The 21090-nt window shown below is 50.3% G+C and overlaps 1 protein-coding gene across 1 annotated transcript in view; it reads right to left on the bottom strand.

The window, feature by feature from the left end:
* Nucleotides 1-21090, bottom strand: part of LOC121481888 (O-acyltransferase like protein-like) — a 70582-nt gene that overhangs the window by 24867 nt on the left and 24625 nt on the right. The window contains exons 4-8 of the mRNA XM_041739486.1: nucleotides 14971-15112; nucleotides 13616-13824; nucleotides 9415-9594; nucleotides 8345-8447; nucleotides 1396-1497 (exon numbers count right to left, since the gene is read on the bottom strand). Coding sequence (XP_041595420.1) covers nucleotides 1396-1497; nucleotides 8345-8447; nucleotides 9415-9594; nucleotides 13616-13824; nucleotides 14971-15112 — 736 coding nt within the window. The remainder of the gene's footprint in view (nucleotides 1-1395; nucleotides 1498-8344; nucleotides 8448-9414; nucleotides 9595-13615; nucleotides 13825-14970; nucleotides 15113-21090) is intronic.

The raw sequence follows: 21090 nt of genomic DNA, 5'->3' as shown, positions 1-21090 counted from the left end.
AGCTAAACCCAGTGCCCAAAAGATATTGAAAGACTAAGCACTCTGCCAAGTGTCCAGGTCAAGGGGCTGCATTTAGTAGCATTTGGAAGAAACCACAAAGGTCATAGTGAAAAGAAATCAGTAGAGGACTATTCTTAGCTCAGACTCATTCTTACCCCATTTACCAGAAAAGTTACAAGGTGCAAGTAGCAACCACAGTAATGATGGCAGCTTGTACTTATGGAAGGCTTACTGGGTGTCACACATTTTTTCTAAGTTCTTAGCACACGTTCTCTCATTTAATCCTCACGAGAGTCCAATGGCGTGAGTGCCATTATTCTTCTCATTTTTTGAGATGAGAAAACTCCAACACAGAAAGGTGGAGCCACTTTCTCGAGGTCACACAGCTGGTGGGGGATTGAGCAGAGTCAGATCTTACCTACTGCATTTTACTAGGTCAGAAGACTATCCCCCCTTCCTGTTTCATGACAATGAAGCGTAGCAGGAGAGGCATAGACCATAAGTAACAAGAGCTGGCTCCAGCTCAGCCAGCAACATCCCACGACTTAGAGAAAATACAAAAGGGTTGAGTTGACGTCTCCTTTTCTCCCTACGCTCCGTGGGTCTGATTGCATCACTACCTGCCTGCCACCCCACGGACTCCATACTCCGTCCTGATACTGTATCCCCTCCCGCCCCAACCACCCACACATTGGTAAAGAGGACCACATCCTCCCTGCCTCCCTCTGAGCAGAAGGACCACCGTCTCAAGCTTCACCTGCCCCTCTCCTTGTTCGATCTTACTTTATTTTTTATCATTACCATTAGTACTCTGACTTACAGGACCCATTACTACCAATTTAAAGGAGCCATGCACATTCCCCTGTTGAATGTGCTTTCCAGGGAAAACTGACAGTACATTTATTGAAATCTGCTGCCCATCAGCTGAGGAAGAAGGCTGTTTTAATCTAGCTCAAATTCTCTTAGGATTAATACCAGGAAAATTGGAATCTTCCACTGACAAAAGCCAGTAAGCCAGCAAAAATCAATTTTATGAAGAAAACTATGTCTCTTGGTTTCTCTTTGAAAATTATTTCAAAAGAGGGCTAAAGACCAAAAAGTAATAAATTGTTACACAGTAATAATGAATTTAAAAATTATACAGGGTGCCTGGGTGGCTCAGTCAGTTGAGCATCTGCCTTCGGCTCAGGTCATGACCCCTGACCTGAGGGATCAAGTGGAATTGAGTCTTGCATCGGGGTCCCTGCTCTTCGGGGGCCTACTTCTCCCTCTCCCTCTGCCTGCAGCTCCCCCTGCTTATGCTCTCTCTTTCCCTCTCTCTCTCAAATAAATAAATAAATAAATAAATAAATAAATAATCTTTTTTTAAAAAAGAGATTATACAAAGAGACCTACCTTGTAAGGCGGCTGAGGACATATCTGAGTATGACGCTGAGGGTTCTTCCTTGGTCTGAATCCTGGTGTATCTTTAAAAATGACCTTGCACTTAACCAGCCACTGAGAGAGAGAGAGAAGACCAGTCACAGGAGGAACTTACCAGTGATGCAGTTCACCGGATGGTTAACTTGGCCCTCTATCAGGTTACGTAAGTTATGCTGTAGTAACAAGATACCTCCAATACTAAAACCATAGGTTTTTATTGTGCTTAGGCCACATGCCCATGGCCAGTTACCTTGAGGTCAGCATCTTCCTCACCAGGAGACCCAGGCTGAGGGAGCAGTCACTATCCAAAAGGTCACCAGCAACCAGGGCAGAGAACAAGAGCGTGCAGGAGGGCTTCAAACCAGCAGTGGAAGGTTCTAGCCCAGGGACACCTGGGTGGCTCAGCTCTTGAGCATCTGCCTTCAGCTCAAGTCATGATCCTATGGTCCTGGGATCAAGTCCCATGTCAGACACCCTACATGGAGCTTGCTTCTCCTTCTGCCTATGTCTCTGCTTCTCTGTGTGCCTCTCATGAATAAATAAATAAATCTTTAAAAAATAAAAATAAGGGATCCCTGGGTGGTGCAGCGGTTTGGCGCCTGCCTTTGGCCCAGGGCGCGATCCTGGAGACCCAGGATCGAATCCCACATCGGGCTCCCGGTGCATGGAGCCTGCTTCTCCCTCTGCCTGTGTCTCTGCCTCTCTCTCTCTCTCTCTGTGACTATCATAAATAAATAAAAAATTAAAAAAATATATTAAAAAAAATAAAAATAAAAATAAAAATTAAAAAATAAATGTTTTAGCCCAGAAGTGACATGTTTAAAGCTCTTTAGCATACTGGCAACACCAGGTACCCATCATCGGCCAGACCTCATTCCCACCCAACTGCAGTGGGGCCGGGAGCAGTAGACTGTTATCAAGGGCCTAGAAGAAAGAGAACCAGAAATATTTGGTGAACCACTCTAAGAGCTACCACATTAGCCTTTTGAAGTAATAACATCCAAAGCCCTCTACTTCTATAGTGCCACACTGTTTTCGTTTTGTTTTTTTAAAGATTTTATTTATTTATTCATGAGAGACACAGAGAGAGGGGAGGCAGAGACACAGGCAGAGGGAGAAGCAGCCTCCCTGCAGGGAGCCCAATGCTGGATTCCATCCCAGGACCCCGGGATCATGCCCTGAGCTGAAGGCAGACGCTCACCCACTGAGCCACCCAGGCGTCCCAGTGCCACATCATTTTCAAAGTACTTTCACTAATGGTGTTGCTTTTGCTTCTAGGGTGTTGCCAAACTACTTGGCAATAAATGTTTGTTGAGTGAGTGATTGGTAAAAGGGAAGATATTACCATCCCTGCTTACCTTGTAGGGCAATAAATGCTCAAAGACTCAGTGAGGTTGCCCAAGATTCTCAACCAACACATCCTGATGACAAATGTGTTCCCCAGAATGTTCAGCTAAAGAAACAGGCTATGTCTCTTGAGTGCCAACTTGATGACAAGCAAGTTTGTGAGTGAGTTTTCTGACCTTTCGACATTCATGCCAATGATCCTTGTGGGTGTTTCCCTAAGGAACGAATGCATTTCCTATTGCAAAAGAAGTCTGTGTGTGTGTGTTGGAAGGGATCAGGGAGGGTGAGAGAATGTTTTTGTTCTCTGCCAGCACGATTTTCTTTTGAAACGCAGCAAGTTGGGTTCACTATAATAGGAACACAATTGATAGAGACATGTTGAAGGGAGCACTGGGATGTGGAAGTAGGACAGCCAATTCCAATTCCGGCCTCCTCTTCATTTCAGGAAAGAATGAATCGGGGTCCCTCTCTGTGGGCATGCACCATCCAGCCGTTCAGTTCATCCGGAGGATAAAGAGAAAGGCTGGCAGGAAACAGGCTGTGAGCAGAAGTCGCTATAGGATGCCAGGAAGACCCAGAGACCTGACCCCACTGGGGAAGAGTACAATCCTGCAGTAGAGATGCGCGAAGTCAGCTCAAGGGCTAGAAAGGGACCCCCCAACTGTCACCAGGGAGAGTCAGAAGTCTTTAGTTGTACTATGTAAACATATGAGTGACATGGTGGGTAAGACACGCTTCGGACACAAAACAGACATTATGCTTCCGTTCTGACTCTCACTTTCCTAGCTAGGGGGACTGGGGCAAGTTATTTCATCTCTGCACATCAACTTTCCCAGCTGTAAAAACGGGCATGATATTCATTCCAACCTCCTGGGTTTAGTAAATGGAATAAAAAAAAAAATCGTAGGCTCTTAGCGTGATAGCAATACGAGGAATCACTCAGTAATATGTCCATTGTCCAAATGAAAATTTTATTTAAGAGAATATGTGCACTTTCTTTTTTACTTTCTATTTGTTGAAGTTTATTTATTTAAGTCATCTCTACCCGCCGTCCCTCCCAATGTGGGCCTTGAACTCACAACCCTGAGATCAAGAGTCACCTGCTCTTCCGATTGAGCCACACTGGCACCTCCAATGTGCACTTTCTAAGTAAAAAAAAAAAAAAAAAAGAATACTGGAGGGGGAAAAAAACAGTTCCTGAGCCAGGCGATGAGAAAGATAAAAGGGAAAAGAGACGGATGCCTTGATCTCTCAGGCTGGGTCAGGAGCTGCTGTTTTCCACTCTGCCTTCCTCAGCTCCTCCCACCGTGGTTCGCAGACTTTAGCAGATGGCAGCAGCCAGAAGCACCCCGAGGGCTTCTTACAGCTCAGACTGTATGATTCAGTGGGTCTGGGACGGGGCCCGAGAATCTGCATTTCTAACAGCCTTCCAGACGATGCTGGAACAACTGCACTGGGGCTGTATTCTGAGAACCGATAAAAGGCCCAGCACTTCCCAGGCCCCAGAGCAAGCCAGGAGTCAGATATGTAGTCTTTACAATAAAGGGGGGCATATTTGTCATTTTCTTGAACATCTGAAATTTCAGGGTCCTGGCCTGTGTTTTGGGATTCTCAGGGCTGACCCAATGGCATCCCTGTCGTCTCAGAGATTCGCACCGATAGTCCAGGCACGACCAGTGGCTTCTCAGGCCTTCATTCTTCCCTCCTGGTGGCAGTCCTCCAGCTTGAGTTTTGGCTTTGCTTCCAGCCATCCCGATCCGTCCTTGCCAGCCTCCCTCCCACGGCTTGGAGCTGTGCCACTCAGTCCCATCCAGCATTTGGTGTCTTGTTTTGCCTTGTTCTTACAGTCCTCTTGCAGGGAACAGAGGTCCAGACTTTGAAAGCTGTCTCCGGGGCAGACCTCCCCACCCACCAGGTCCCCGCAGTTGGGCTTTGCCTGCCCGGTTAGACTCAGCTGTGCCCCCTTGGAAAGTCTGGTGCCTAGTGGTTCCCATATCACTGCAGACAGTGGCCTCTGACCCTTGCCTGTGTGGGCCATTCTACTGTCACCCTGGCCACCTCCTAGCATGAGCTGCTGCCCTGGTGGCCCAGTCTCAGCTCGTTCTGTACCCTACTTTTTCTCCATTAACCCCAAGAAACTATCACACCAGAATCTAGGGCTAAAACAATTAAGAAATCATTTCCAAAACAAAAAAGGAAAGAAAGAAAATAATTTTAACAGCTACTTATTGAGCAATACACTTGACACTGATTTAAGGCACCAATGTCAACAGAACACAAAGTGGAAAAAGTCCTACCTTATGTTCCAGTGGGGAGACACAGATGATTAATACGAAGTAATAAGTAAGTGGCATCCCTGAGCATGTATGATAAAGAGAAAAAATAAATCAGGCAAAATGAAGCTAAGAGTCCTGGTGGGTCCATTTCTGACAAGGAGGACAATCAAGGCCTCGTTGGGAAGGGAACGTTTGGGCGAACGTCTGGAGGAGGACAGGGAGCAAGCCACCCGGTAGGTAAGTGCTGCAGAAACTAGTGGTCAGTAGGTCCCCTCCTGACACTCCGCCCTGTTTGTGGGCTAGCTCCCTCCTAGTCTGGTGGCTCGTACACTTTGGAATTTCATAGACCTTTTTTTTTTTTTCAAGATTTTATTTATTTATTCATGAGACACACACACAGAGGTAAAGACACAGGCAGAGGGAGAAGCAGGCTCCATGCAAGGAGCACGACATGGGACTCGATCCTGGGACTCCAGGATCATGCCCTGGGCCAAAGGCAGAGACTCAACCGCTGAGCCACCCAGGCGTCCCAAGAATATCATAGACTTTTAAAATTAAAAAAAAATTTTTTAATTAAAAAAAAAAAAGCCAACTACGAGGCCCTTATCAGAAGCTGGCTGCGGGGCCCTCTGGCCAGCAGCACTGTGCAGCTGCACGGTGCTTCCCTTGGGTCCTTCCCAGCATGTGATGCAGGTGTGCGGTGGGGTCCCCTGTCTTTCCTGGGACCCTCCCCACACACAGCATAGCACCCCCGCCACGGTCAGCACCTCCACGCCACGCCGTCCTTGCTACACCTGCCGGGCGGCCACCCCCGGGCCCCAGACGGGGACCCCAGCAGCCTCCACCCCAGAGCCATACACAGAGGTCGCCTCTGTGCACAGTCAATGCCCGTCCCGCGGGCCTGTTGATGACGCCCATCCTTCGTGAACCACTTTCCTGTCTTGGCTCCCTGGTGCCTGCAGCGTCGCACTTGTCCTCACATTTCACCGGTCACTCCTTCTCAGACTCCCTAGGGAGCCTGCAGGCCGGGTGGCCGAGGCCTTGGCACCCAGGCCTGACCCGCCGTTCCATTCTCCATCCGGCACAATCTGCCCAGCTCTGTGGCCTCCACGCTGCCCGTAACCCAAGGGCTCCAAGGTCACCCTCTCCGGCCTCGACATTCCCACTGAGCTCCAGATTGCAGAGCCCTGACGACACCTCGACGTGGGCGTCTACGGGCTCCCTTTATCTTCACTTGGTCGGGATCGTTCGATTCCAGCAGAAAGCCTGAGTCTCCCTCCAGACCCGGCTTCTCCTCCAGGCTCTCCACTCAGTGAGTGTCACCTTTGTGACCTTGGTCACCCAGCCACACCAGAAATCCTTCTCCGGTCCCCTCTAGACAGAGGACATCGGACACATCTCGTCCGATGAGCAACAGGCCTGCTTCTGCCTCTAAAGCCTATCTTGACCGTGACCTTCTTCTGTCCCTCACCCCTCCTCTGTCCCCTCACTGTTTCTCATCCAAAGCACAGCCAAGGTCACCTGATTGACCTCCCTACTTCCATCTTGGCCTTTATCCTTAGGCCTGTGACTAACACAGGAGCCAGAGTGATCGCTTTTCAAATGTCAGATAATACGGCTTCTCAAAGGAGACTGTCCAACCACTTCTTGTCCCACCAAGTCGAAGCCCAAACTCCTGAGTCTCGCTACACGGTCCCCTGGGGTCTGGCCCTGCCTGGCTCGCTCTTCCCTCTCCTCCCTCTCTCCCCACCTTCGCTATGCTTCAGCCTTCTTTCTGCTCCTTTAACAAGACACACACGTTCTCTCTCTCTCTCCTTCCTTAGCCCTTCTGCACTAGTGGCTCCCTTTGCCTGAAACCTTCTCATCCTGGATTTTCCCGTGGCCAGCTCCCCTTGCCACTTAGATCCAGTAGCCCCTTCTCTGATGAGTCGAAATAGTTACCCACTTGCTCTCTACAACCACTGTTGTATTCTTTCCTAGTATTTATTACTAAAACATTTTTTCTTGTTTATTTGCTTGCTTATTGCTGGACACACACACACACACACACACACACACACACATTACTGGAAACCCCATAAGAAGTCCCTGTTTGTTTTATCCATGGTTGTCTCCCTCAGCGGCTAGAACGATGCCCCGCAAACAGGGACTCAGTAGATCATGGTTGGATGGATGAATGCTTAGCATTTGATAAAAACAGCTGCCACCTACTATCACCATCTCCCTGTGAAGGAAGAGGCATTTATCCCCAAAGAGATCAAGGCAGGTCAGCGTGGGGTCTAAGAATATGGACTCTAGAATCAGATTGCCTGGGTTTGGATAGCGGGTCCACACCAGGACCATCTCCCTCAGTCTCAGAGGTCTTACCTTGGAGGTAGAGATTTTGTAGTCTATCCATACAATGGAATATTATTTGGTCATGAAAAGGAATGAAGTGTTGATATGTGCCACGATGTACCTGAGTGTCCAGAACATCATGCTAAATAAAGGAAGCCAGGCACAGAAAGGCCAAGCATTATGTGGCTCATTGGTATAAAATATCTAGAAGAGGTAAATGCACGGATTCAGAGAGCAGATTTCTAGGAACTGGGGTGGGGAGTGGGTTAGGAAATAACTGCTGAATGGGTATGAGGTTTCCTTTAGGGATGTTGAAAGTGTGTTGGAACTAGTTAGAAGGGGTGGTTGTGCAATCCTGGAGATGTACTAGATGCCACTGAATTGTTCACTTGAGGAGCTTAATTTTGTTATGTGAATTTCACCTTAGCAACAAAAAGAGAAGAAAATGGGGATTTTTAACAGTGGTCCCCACTGCATGGGGACATCGTTAGGATTAAGCGAGGTAATGCTGCAGCCCTCAACACGGTGCCTGACATTTATCACACAATTAAGAAGATGTACCTCCTAGTAGTTAAATTAAATAAAGATAGCTTCATGAAATGTCACATCATATTTGTTCACATTTCACTCTAGTGAGAACTGTCAACTTTATCACGGATTTTCATCAGTCCATGGGCCGGAATTTGAGAACCACTGAAATAATCAATTTTGATTCAAATAAAACCACCTTTTGGAAAAAAAAATTCAGAGAGCCATTCTAACTCATTTAATAAACTGAAGATACAAAAGAGAGGAGCTTATGACAGCAGTACTATCCACAGTTGGACAGAAGCAAAGGCCAGGTGAGGAAATAAATAGGAGTCATTCCGTTTTTCTCACTAAAGTGATAATGGCGTCCCAGGCATGCACCCGTCCCCCGACAAACAGCGACATGTACAGTAGCAGAGAAAACACCCTAGTACCTGATCAGGAAAAACGTGTCAACCCCAAGATAGAACGGGCCACTCCGAGAATAAAGGTACAGTGGGTTTTTAAGCACTCTGGTCTTCCACTCGAGCACATTATCTGCAACAAACATAAAAACAGTGTCTTGGTTTCACGGAAGAAAGTCATGTGATTTATGTTTTCAAAAAACCAAGAGGAATGCCTTCAGCTTTCACAGCATCAAGGGGATTTTGGGCAACCCCACAACTTAAGAGGAGAAGGTAGGGGCACCTGAGTGGCCAGTTGGTTAGACAGTTGCCTTCGGCTTGGGTCGTGATTCCGAGGTCCTGGGATCGAGGCCCGAGTCGGGCTCCCTGCTCAGTGGGGAGTCGCCTGCTTCTCCCTCTCCCTCTGCCTGCAGCTCCCCCCACTAGTGCTCCCTCTTGTCAAATAAGTAAATAAAATCTTATAAAAAAAAAAAGAGGAGAAGGTAGATTGGCATTGGAGGTGGTGACAGGGGCACCGTGGAACCGTGACCAAGGCTTCAAGCTGCTTCCTGCTCTCACGGTGCCCATGGCCACTCTGGGGCCCCAGCTGCATCGCCTGCCCACAGACTGGGTGCCGATCCCCCAGGGGGTCCTTCGAGCCCCCCCAGGCTGGCCTTCCCCTCAATGCTGACCACGCTTACGCAGGGTTGCTGCTGCTGGCGGCCTTCCACCAGGGAGGCAACTGGCGGAGGGCCGAGAAACGCTCGTGTAACACCAGCGCACAATCCTTATTTATGCCTATTTTTCCAGGAGAAGGAAGCGTTCATTTCTGGCCTCGTTAATCATCTCTAGAAGGAACCCAGCTCTCTGGACAACGAACGTACAATCCTCAGGCATCACTGCTCACCTGGTAATCAGGTGCCTGGTTCACACTCGGGAGGAGGTAATGCAACCACGGGCACCGGCCTGTTGGCCTGGAAAACTCACTCGTGGGCGGTCACGGCTCTATCTCTAAAACCGGGGAAGGCTGCAGCCTCGTGTCCCGAGGCCCAACGTGCTCCCCTCACTTGAAAGCGTCTCTCTTCCTCGACTGCTCACAAAGACCCATCAGTCCTCCTCACCCAAAGACAGCCACGCAGTCATCTGACTGGTGTGCCCCGACATGATCCAGAGGAGGCTCAGAACTCGGATGCCATTCAGCGCGGAGCACGTGCTTCCTGGCGTCCTTGCGGTCCAGATGGCCAGCGTGTTCTTCTGCCAAGAAAAGCATGTCAGCGCACGCCCCGTGGCTCCTAAAAACCCTGGACAAGAGCACAGGTGTTACAGGCCACGCTGAGAGCCAGACCAGCCCACACGCTGGCCCGCAAACAGGAGTCAAAACACACACACCAAAAAAAAAAAAAAAAAAAACACACACACCAGTGATCCTGGCTGTCACGCAGACACCCCTTTGCTGTGACCCTGGACTGCTCCACCCCATTCTCCATGGCCCCCTCTTGATCTATCTGTGCACCTTTGGGTGTGGTCTCCCTCCTTTTCCCTAATGTGCCCGATTTGACGTTGGTGTCCACACTGCCACGCACAGAATATGCTAACCGAGCTCAGGCCCCCGAGATGCCAACACCTGACCCCAGTCCTGTTGGACAAAAGTGGGGGGTTGGAGGAGGGTGGGGAAGAGAACTTAGGCATCCTTCAGAAACCACATGCTCCATAAAGCCAGCATTTCACTTGACAATGGCATTTCTTCCGTCCTCCCAAGAACGAACTACTTGCAAACAGCATCTCTACCTGTCAAGTACAGGTGTGAGAACAGGGGCAGGTGGTACAGCAGCTAAGGATGCTGGCTTTATAGTTGGCTGCTCGTGGCTCTGACTCTGGCTGTCTTTTGTTGGATGCTCTGTAACCTCTGGCAAGTGAGTTAAATTCTCCAGCCTATGTTTCCACATCTACAAAACGGGAATCGACGTAGATCTTGCAACCGTAGGAATATCATGAAGAACAAACGAGATGCTAGCACACCTGCTCGGCTCACTACATTAAGCCCAGCTGCTCTAATCCTTTCTCCTTAACTCATGTCTTCTCATTTAAAAAAAATTAATTGGATGCATTTAGATCAATTCCAAATAGCTGGAATCGTGAGCCAGCACCTCCGAAGGAAGGCTTGAGCGAGCTGCTCCGAGAGACTCCTATTTTCCTCTTGGATGTAGCTTTGGTGCTTAAACATTGCAGGTGCAAGGGTGTAGCATTGAGACTTTTTTACAAATGAGATCTGGCTTGTCACGGGGCGCCAATTTCTTAAATGGGAGAATGAAATTGGCCATTTCTGCCCATTTCTGAGGTTCTAGCTGTCCGTAGGAGTCTCTCCACTGGGGTCACTCCCACCATGGGCCTGCCCGGAGGCTCGAAGCTCGCCCCGTCGGCTGGAGGCATTTGCGCTCACCGGCACCTGGCCGGGCCCTGAGAAGCCACCTGCCACAGAGGAGAGACGTGGCCGGGCTCTCTCTGCCTGGCCCCACCTCACTCTTCACCTCTCAGGACCCCTTCCCTCACTTTTAAGCCGAGCGTGCTCTTTGGCAGTGCTGCTGTGAGCCTTTGAGCACGTCTGTCAAACATCTGGCCTGATGCCCACCTTGGCAAGCGAGCACTGAATACGTTTTGCTACCATTTGACTTTTTTCTATCTAAATTCTACTTGTGGGTGGCCTTGACTAGTAGCAGCTTCTAACGTCTGAAAAGAACTGGTCCTGTGGGGAGGACGGCCTCTGGGCCCCGTGTACCCATTCGTAGATGGAAAGGATGAGCCAAAGGGGCATGGGGAGGATGTGGTCCGTGGTTCTCAAAGTGAGGGCTCACCAGTCCAGCAGCTTCAGCATCACCTGGGGACCTGTTAGAAAGGCACAGTCCCAGGTCTCATCCCAGACCTACTGTCTCAGAATCTTTGAGGGCCAGGCCCAGCAATCTGTGCTGTGATGTGCTGAAGCCCTCCAGGTGTTTCCGATGTTCCCCAAAGTTTGAGAACCGTGGGCTGTGACGGTGCTTTGGGAAGCCTGGTGGCCCCTTTGGATTTTCTCAGTGATTATTATTTGAGGTGAGCCCACCTCAAGCAACAGACCACAGACCAAGAGCCCTGTTCCAAGGGCTGAAATCCACAGCTATTTACTTCATGGAAACTTCCTCAAACACGAACTCATATTTTTGTCATCTAAGTAGGAAAGGACAGGCTCATGTAACAGGAAACCGCCCTAAGCGAATGCAATGATTATTTGGAGGATAAAGAACCAGGAATCTGAAATACCCAATTTGGCTCTGAACTTTGAGAAGACACGGTAGTCTTACGTTGATTTGACTCGCTGGTGAGTGTAAACGTGGAGAGGGAAAATGATGCCGACCCTAGGGCTCTCTCCGCCTTGATTTTTATTTCCAACCGTTCAAGATGTGATATTTTACTCTGATGGTATTAAATACAAAAAAAAAATTGCTACAGCAACAGAACACAGAAGACACCACCCCCCAATATGCCTTTTTGAAGCCACACTTAAATGTGGCTGCTGAAAAAGCTAACATGACCCTCCTGCCCCGATCATTGACAGTCCTATTTTGGGCTAAAACCCTAACGTCTCAGGGGCTCATTCCTGACACCATACCAGGTGTGCCTGCCTGAAATCCTGCGATCTGGCCTTAGAACATCAGGTTCTGAGGCTCAGCCTTCCCCCGAATGTTAGCCGAGGGTGAATCTTGGTGACTGTAGGCTCACCCCCAGTCTGACAACCAGAAGCATGTGGCACGTGCCCGGGACCCAGCTGACCTCAGCAAGGTCAGTGTTAGTGAGAGGTCTTGGCCAATTAAAGCTGCTACCCTTTCCTCCTTCTGGCTTAAGGGAAGAGAATGAAGAAATGAGCAATGAATCAGGAGGAGGACAGCTCACATTATCTCATTTAATTCTTTCAACAAATCCCAGCGTATGCCCCTGTTTCATGCACGTGGAGACTGAGCTCCTAGAGGTCAAAAAACCTGACCAAGGGCAGAGTTAGAAACCAAGGCAGGTTTGACCAAGGGGGGGGCGGTCACTCAGCATGTGCTGTTTGTGCCATGCCCATGGAACCTTCTAGGTGGCAGCCAGGGAGCCGAGTTCTTGAGCCATGTCACATGAGGAATGAGCAGGGGACTCTGAGGCGTGGGGGGAGCCCATCATATCCGTCCCCGGTATCTGATGTGATGGAGTAGAAATAGGGCAGAACGAGGGCCGGTGGGTAGAAATTACGAAGCAGCCCAGGGACTGACCCCCGTCCAGGAGCCGAACAATGAGCACTTCCCTTGAGGACGATGGGTGACGGGGACCCACCAGGCCCCTGGGCGCCCTCGGACACGGGAAGGAGGGTGAGCATTCTCAGCTCTTCTATTATGTCATCCTGACACAAAGCGTGCTTTGTGTTGCTTTCCTTGTTGGGAGTTTGTGGTGGTGTTAACATTCGCTTTTGTCTTTGCCTGAAGATCCAGAGGATCTGATCAAATCATCACTGTGCCCTCCATTGTGCAGGTGGACATGCTGCCTGAAGCTACTCGGTCACATAGTCATAATCTATTGGCCTGGTCACTAAAGTTGTGTCTTTTTTATCCTCTTAGTTGGAGTAAGGGAAGGTCAGCTACGTGCCCCTCCAGGGGCTCTGCTGGACGTGATTCCCCATATTCTAAAGATGTTCACACGGGGACGTTATTCTTATTTCAGAGGGGGTGTGTGGTCTTTGCCTTGCCATATGGGCAGGCGGAAATGAAGGAAATGCACTTGACTTTTAACCGCAACCCAATGCAAGGCGGCCACCTGCTCACTGGGGTCCAGCTCGCCCTTCCTTAAGTGGGTTGGTTATCTGGTCCTGGCTCAGCTGCCCCTGCCAGGCTCTAACCGGTTGCACAATGACTCCCCTGGCTTCATTTGACATGTAAATCCTTTACCTTAGTGATGCCAGGAAGGTTCTGTGAGTCATCTGCGTAGCTGTGACACTGCAAATAGGCACTGGGATCATGGGATTGTCCTTTAAAGGATTACTCCAGTGAAACCCAAGCTCTGTTCCGACCTAGTCGTTGGGGAGCACAAAGGACACTGGATAATTGTACCCGAGAAAGAAAGCAGCATTTTTAGTGACCTCGCCTCAACACTTTGACAGCAAACAAAGATGGGATTGTAAAGAGCAGAGACCCAACCTCCACACTGGCATTTGGAAGCTGCTGGGCTTTCACTAGATTCCAGCACCGAAGGATTTATTTTCTGACTGCAACTCGTCTGAGTCACCTCTTGTGAGTGGCCTTAGGTTCTTAGAATGCCTACCTTTTTCTCTGCTTGGGGTTCCTGATAGTGAGGGCTGGGCCAGGCACCTCACTCCGTGTCTCGGTTCAGTCCTCTGCATCTCTCTCAAAGGCAGACTCTGGTCGGTGACCGGAGGCAGGGGGGAGGCCCGGCCGTCAGACCCCCTCCACCTGGCTGCCTCGTAGACAGTCCCGGCCAGGGGCAGGGCCAGGCCCAGCGCGGTGAGGCATCTGCAGGGAGAAGACTCGTGTGAGCAAAGCCTCATCACGCCAGCACCAAGGAACATGCAGAGAAAACAGCCCAGTGAGACCTAAACCGCTACACCCTTACTAAAATACAGATAAATACCTAACAGTTTTAAGGGGGGGGGGGTGGCGTTCGAGAATAAATAATGAAAAATGATAAAGTCAAAGATTAATGGTTTTAACTAAATTCCGTATTATAATTGTAAAGAAAGATCATAAGCCAAAGCACCCTAAACACTGGGGAAGATACTTGCAGCTGAGAGGACTAAGGATTCCTATCTTTCATCTACATTATATGGGTTCAGAATCAGTAGGAACCCAACTCATACACACGGGGAAACAGGAATGAAAGGTAGGAATCAGATAAACTTGGGGGAGAAAACTCTTTGTTATCATTTTTTTAAATGTTAGTTGAACCAATTTATTTAACCTACCTAATTGGTAACCAGTTTTAATAAAGGTGGCTTTTTTTTTTTAAATTTTACTTATTTATTCATGAGGGACACACAGAGAGAGGTAGAGACATATGCAGAGGGAGAAGCAGGCTCCCCATCGGGACTTGATCCCAGGACCCCGGGATCACACCCTGAGCCAAAGGCAGATGCTTAGCCACTGAGCCCTCCAGCGGCCCCTAAAGGTATTTTGATGTGGGTGACTGGGTGGTGGTATAGACGTGGATGTCTCGGAGGGGGCAGTCACATAAGTGAGGTTTTCTTACCAACAATTCCAGCTACGGGCCAATTCTATCCATGTATCTTGAGGACCAAGGTGTGATGCAAACAAAAAGCAACAGGCGGGATGGGGGGGGGGTGCTTGTGAGAGAAGCCCTGCCTCAGACAAAAGAAATTAATCTTCAGAGGTCACATGACAGGAACAGGAATATTTTGGGACGGGAGACATTTCTCAGTGACTCTGAAATTCAATCACACATGGGTGTGGCCAGCCTTCCCCTCCCACACTTCCAAATTTTCTGGGTTAAGGTACAAGGTGACCTGCCATGGAGCACGTGGCCAGACATCAATCAGGAATAAAAAGTAAATGACTCCATGTAGTTGGCGAGTGGCAGTTGATGACACGGCCCGGACACAAACCTCCCAACCAGGTACCTCGGATGCACGTGACTATACTCACAGACACACAGCAACAAAGGTGTCGAGGGGGAACATTCCAGCAGCACATCTAGCCACACTGGTGCCAGATGAGGAGGAAGGCTTTCTTGTGAAGAGGGAGAGAGAAGGGGCCGAAAATGAAGTGTTTCTGAATCTTAAAATATCTACGAAGGGAGGAGAAAAAGAGAGATCGTGTTAATAATAAGATAAATAGACTTTTCCAAGAGCCTTGAGTCTATTATTTCAAAACAAAACTTTGATATTAAAAGGGCAGTTGGCTTTTCATAAATCTAATGTACAGATGGGGAAAATAAGGCACGAAAATGCTGAGATTCACAGAAGGAGGAACGTGGTGTGGCCCGAGCTCCCCAGAACTCTTAGCCCAGACTCCCGCATCCTCCCCCGGCACAGCGCTGGGAAGGATGATCCAAAAGGCACCATTGCCAGCTCAAATCTGTTTGTAAACAGGTTCCGACAAAAGGGAGAGAAATGCAATATGAGATGAAAAAAATGCAATGGGAGCCCCCAGGCCGGTGAAAGGTGCTCCCTAAAACTGAAGCTTAGAAGCACCAACCCAGGGCACGTCTAATTGTCATTGCAAGTAGTTCGGAGGGACATTAGTGGCAAAAGGAGGGCATTGGTCCCAAACTTTCGAGTGCTCCAGAATTATCTGGAGGGCCGCGCCATCAAGGGCTCCCTGTCTCCCCTCCCCTGTAGGCTGATGCAGTAGGTCTGCGGTGGGGCCTGAGAATTTTCTAAGCAGACACCCAGGTGCTCATGTTGCTGACCAGGGCGCACACACTGAGAACTGCACGACCAGCAAACTTGCGAAGCTTCAGCAAAGGTTGGGGGGACACAGTGTGGCTGTGCTCATCAAACAGCAAATCTGATTATAAATAACAACAACAAAAAAAGAATAAAATATTAAGCGCCCACTGGGTATGAGATGTGTTTTGGTCATTACCTTTAATCCATCAAAAACCTGCAAGGATCTATTATTTACCTTATTTTACAGACAGGGAAAGTTCTCCTCGGGTTCAGTTCACGCACTTAAGCATAGTAGCTGAGAATACAGGTTCTGCAGTTTTGCGAGCCTGTGTCTACCCTTTATAATATGACCATGGACAAGTTACTTCGCTGCTCTGCGCCTCAGTTTCCCCCTTTGCAAAACAGAGATAACAGTTCCTTACAGGGTCGTTGCGAAAACCAAATGTAGCAATAACTGTAAAGCACTTAGCAAATGCCTGGTACAGTCAGAGCTCAATAAACGTCAGCTGTCTCTTATTGCTGCTACGTGGCCGGGACAAAACTCACCCAGGTCTGTATGAACCTGAAGAGCGCGGTCCTCAGGCTACCTCGTTTCACCACAACGCATTGCCTAGACTGGCACTCAGGAGGCTCGGGTTTGAGCCAGCTTGCTGTGTGACCCTGGGTAAGTTACTTCACCTCTCTGGGTCTCGTGTCCCCCTCTGGGTAATGAGGAAGGGTAGGTGGGACACACTGTCTTCTAATGTCCCTTCTACCTCCAACACCCATCGTTGCCATGAGTGTGACCAGAGGGTTTCTGAACTGTGCCAATAGGTCACTACAAGATTAATAATATGTATTAACCGTGATTCTTAATTGTAACCTGCTAAGGGTGGAGGTAGGAAGGAAGGCGGAGCTGTCCAGGTGTCCCCAGCACTGGCCAAGGGGGGGTGCTCCATCACGCAGGTCCCCAGAGGGGACACAGCAGCAGACTCCTCGGTATCTGATTCCATTTGCTCGGAATCCACGCCCCCGCCCAGCTGCTGCCTGGCTGTACTTGAATTTACCAGACTCTTCCACTGACACACAAGCGTGCGCGCCAGCCGCCCTGTCTGTCCCCGTTGGAAGCTTTATGTCTAATTTTAAAAGGAATCAACTGGCAATCTGTTCGATCCATGAAGCACTCAGGAGCCTCTGGGGAGGCTGTAGCAGGCCCTCCGGCCTGACTCCGGACGCACTGGGAGCCTCCTGGACCTACAAAGCAAAGCCCTGCTCCATCCCTGTGGTGACCAGCGAGCGTCCTCGGAGGCCACAGCAGCCAGGACCTTCCTTTGTCAGCTCGAACTGCGCAGCACGTGCTGGAGGCCACAGAGAAATCCAAAACCGAGATATTACAAAGCCTTGTAGCTCATACTCTTAAAAATCTTTAAAAAAAAATTTTTTTTTAAATCCAGGAGGCCCTGGACATAATGAGAACCACAAGACCATGGAATTAGGAACTAAATGATAAAGTGTACATCTGTCTGGGCTGCCAGACTAAACTTCCTTCCTTCGTCTTCCATTATTTTTAAAAGTCTGCTTCTCGGGGATCCCTGGATGGCTCAGCAGTTTAGCGCCTGCCTTTGGCCCAGGGCATGATCCTGGAGTCCCGGGATCGAGTCCCGCGTTGGGTTCCCGGCATGGAGCCTGCTTCTCCCTCCTCCTGTGTCTCTGCCTCTCTCTCTCTCTCTATGTCTATCATAAATAAATAAATAAATAAATAAATAAATAAATAAATAAATAAATCTTTAAAAAAAAATGAAAGTCTGCTTCTTCTGAGACCTGCAGCTTCCCGTCTCCAGGGGCACAGGCTGCAGGGCGGCTGGAACACGCTTGCGTCATCTCAGATGATGGTCTTCCTTTTTTTTTTTTTTTACAAATTTATTTTTTATTGGTGTTCAACTTACCAACATATAGAATAACACCCAGTGCTCATCGCATCAAGTGCCCCCCTCAGTGCCCATTACCCAGTCACCCTGTCACCCCATCCCCCCGCCCACCTCCCCTTCCACCACCCCCCCCCCCAGTTCATTTCCCAGAGTTAGGAGTCTCTCATGGTCTGTCTCCCTCACTGATATTTCCCACTCATTTTTTCTCCTTTCCCCTTTATTCCCTTTCACTATTTTTTATATTCCCCAAATGAATGAGACCATATAATGTTTGTCCTTCTCCAATCGACTTACTTCACTCAGCATTATACCCTCCAGGTCCATCCACGTCGAAGCAAATGGTGGGTATTTGTCATTTCTAATGGCTGAGGAATATTCCATTTTATACATAGACCACAGCTTCTTTATCCATTAGATGATGGTCTCCCTGCATCCCCGTCACGGGGAGTCCGCACAGGCCCCGAGGCCCACGAAAGCTGCTTACAACCCACGTTGCCTCAGTCTCCCCGGGGGAATCTCTCCCGGAGGTCAGCGGTGGCCCCTGGATGAAATCTAAAGCGCTGAGCAACAGTGTCCAGACCCGGACAGCCAGAAGCGGGATAACCCTGCCCCCTCTCCCCGTGACCCCAAACATACTCCAGGCTGTTGGACACCAACCATTAGAGCACTCGGCAGCCCTGGGCCAGCCCAAGAAGCCAGAACAATGTGGCAAGTGTGTGTGTGTTGGGGGACATAGCAGAAAGGGTTGACCTCGGTCGCACTGAAATGGTCATCAGCTTTGGCCTCCAGACACTCGGGCCCCTCCTCATTCCCACGGGGCAAGAACACAAGTGGGGGGCTCTGCAGGACGCCCCCACCAGCTCCCACCCCACCACTTTTCTCTTCCCACCTTCTCCCTATTCCAAACCACTAAGTTCCTTACCTGCGGAGTGTGGACAACCTAAGCCCCATCTCCCTAGCCACCCCCCATAGTCCCCCCCACTTAAGGGGGGGCTGGAAGCCAGCTGGGCAGGGAATTCTGGGGTTCCAGATGCCCAGAGTGTGACTAGAAGAGGAGAGAAGGTGGGCATGGCCCCGCAGACACCTCATCCCATGGGGAGGACACAGCGAGAGGAAGGCTGGAGGGGTGGCCCTTAAAGTGTGGGGCCGAGGGCCGAGGGCTGCACTGCAGACAGCACCCCCGCCCCCAGCCTCCAAGGCACCCACCCTCCTCTTGGGCCAATCCCAGGGCATCAGGGAGCCCAAGGGTCAGGAGAGGAAGAGAGTGAGTAGAACAGAATTGAAAGGACCCTAAAATCAAAGGGACTCCCAGAAGAGACTGCTACAGACTGAATCGTGTCCCCCCTGTGCCCCCAAATTCCTGCTGCAGCCCTAACCACCAGGACCTTAGATTGTGGCTGGAGGTAGGGCCTCTGGAGAGGGGACTGGGTGAAAGGGATCTGGTCCAGCTGGGGTCCTTATATGAGACGAAGCTTGGACACACGCACACACACACACACACACGTGGGCACACGTGCAGCCAGCGAGCCCAGCAGAGAGGCCTCAGGAGAAGCCAACCCTGCCGACACCCGGGCCCTGGACCCCAGATCCCCAGGACCCGAGAGGTACATTTCTGTTGCTGAGTGCCCCGGCCTGTGGTATTTTGTCAGGGCAGCTCTGGCCAACAATCTGGAGACTCGCTCCATGTCTACACTCGATGAGTGGACACTCGGGCCGGGGTGGGTGGACAGTTGGGTTTCCTGGGCTCGCCCACCCTCCCCAAGGGTCCGGAGTCAACGTCCTCAGTCCTAGCAGCATTGAGAAGAAGCGCCAAGTCCCGTGCTAAATCCTGCCGCCAGAATAAACCCAACCGGTGGCCTGTGCACGTCCAGTGGAAGTGTCTACACTGCCAGATTCTAGGTCTCTACAGGGGGAACAGGAGAGCTCTGTTTGCTCTGTTTCTCCACGCACCATCTGCAGCCCCTTCAGGAACACAGGGCAGCTCTGGCCCACACGCCCCTTCACCCTAACCACCCTGGTTCTCTCCCGGCCGCCCCACGGCACCCCAGAGCCCCTCTGCTCGGCTGCCCGACCCGAGCCCTCGGTGGGAGCTCCAGCACCGACTGCCCCGCAGCCTTCCGCTCCAGGCACACACCTCCCCTACTACCTAGATTGTAGGGTCCCCCAAATGAGTGCCTCCCAAGTCCTTTGATTCTCCCTCTCCCGGTGCACACAGGTGACAGCACACAAAGGCCAGATGGGAAGAGGCCAAGGAATATTTTCTGGATTAAACTGAGAAACTGGTATTCCGAGAAACGTTTCAGATGCCTTTTGAGTCCTACTGAGGCACTCGTGTGGGTGATGCCGGAGATGCTATTAAAATAGCTCCATTTTCTCAATCAGAGCTCAGGGACTCCCTGAGAGACGAGGGGGGGGAGGGGGAGAAGTCACCCCTCAACGTGCCAGCACCGTGGTCTATAGAGGCTCCTAGTCTTGATTACACGAGGCAGGGAGGGATAAACTAGCCTAAGGGAGCACGGGAGAGAGGATGCGTGTCAGGGACGGTCACACATTGAGGGTCGGCAGCCCGGTTCTCATTGCTTTGGGCCACTGACAACAGAGATGCAGTGGCCACCATATAATGTCATAAAGTTTCCGTGAAGGGGGTACCTGGGTGGCTCCGTGGGTCAGGCCTCTGCCTTGGGCTCAGGCCAGGATCCCAGGGTCCCGGGATCAGGCCCCGCATTGGGCTCCCTGCTCAGCGGGGAGCCTGCTTCTCCCTCTGCCTGCCTCTCCCCCTGCTTGTGCTCTCTAGCAAATAAATAAAATCTTTTTAAAAATAATAATAAAATAGGGGCACCTGGGCGGCTCAGTGGTTAAGCGTCTGCCTTCAGCTCAGGGCATGATCCTGGAGACCCGGGATCAAGTCCTGCATTGGGCTCCCTGCATGGAGCCTGCTTCTCCCTCTCCCTGTGTCTCTGCCTCTCTCTCTGGGTCTAATGAATAAATAAACAAAACCTTTAAAAATAAAGTAAAATAAAATAAAATTTCCATGAGGACAGGGGACTGAGAGTGAGTCCCCAAGAATGGAAATATGTAGCCCTTCAAAGTGGAGTCTGGATAAAATTTGCTAACTGGAGCTTACAGACCCTTCCCCAAGGCCCCTGCTTCTCCAGCTCTGTGCTCCCCATTAAACTCCAGGCCGATTTGCCCGCCTCCTATCAAGCACATTCTAAGTGCAGGGCCCCAGGATTTGTGGCTGTGAGTCACTGTGTTCCCGACTCCCTGTGGCATTTAAGGGACCTCAGGGATGGAGGCAAACTAGGAACTAGGCATTGGGAAGCCTTCTGGGTTGAAAACAGTCCTGCTTGAAGTGTGTTTCTCCCCGCCCCCTCTAGCTCCCTAACCCCTTGGGGCTATGACTGTGGCCTTGGGGGAAACAGGGTCTTTGTGGATACCATCAACTTAAGATGTGGTCCTCCCTGGTT

This window comes from Vulpes lagopus, chromosome 24 (assembly GCF_018345385.1).
Source record: "Vulpes lagopus strain Blue_001 chromosome 24, ASM1834538v1, whole genome shotgun sequence".
NCBI lineage: Eukaryota > Metazoa > Chordata > Mammalia > Carnivora > Canidae > Vulpes > Vulpes lagopus.
Note: the sequence above shows the minus strand (reverse complement) of the source record. Positions and strands in the feature narration are given on the sequence as shown.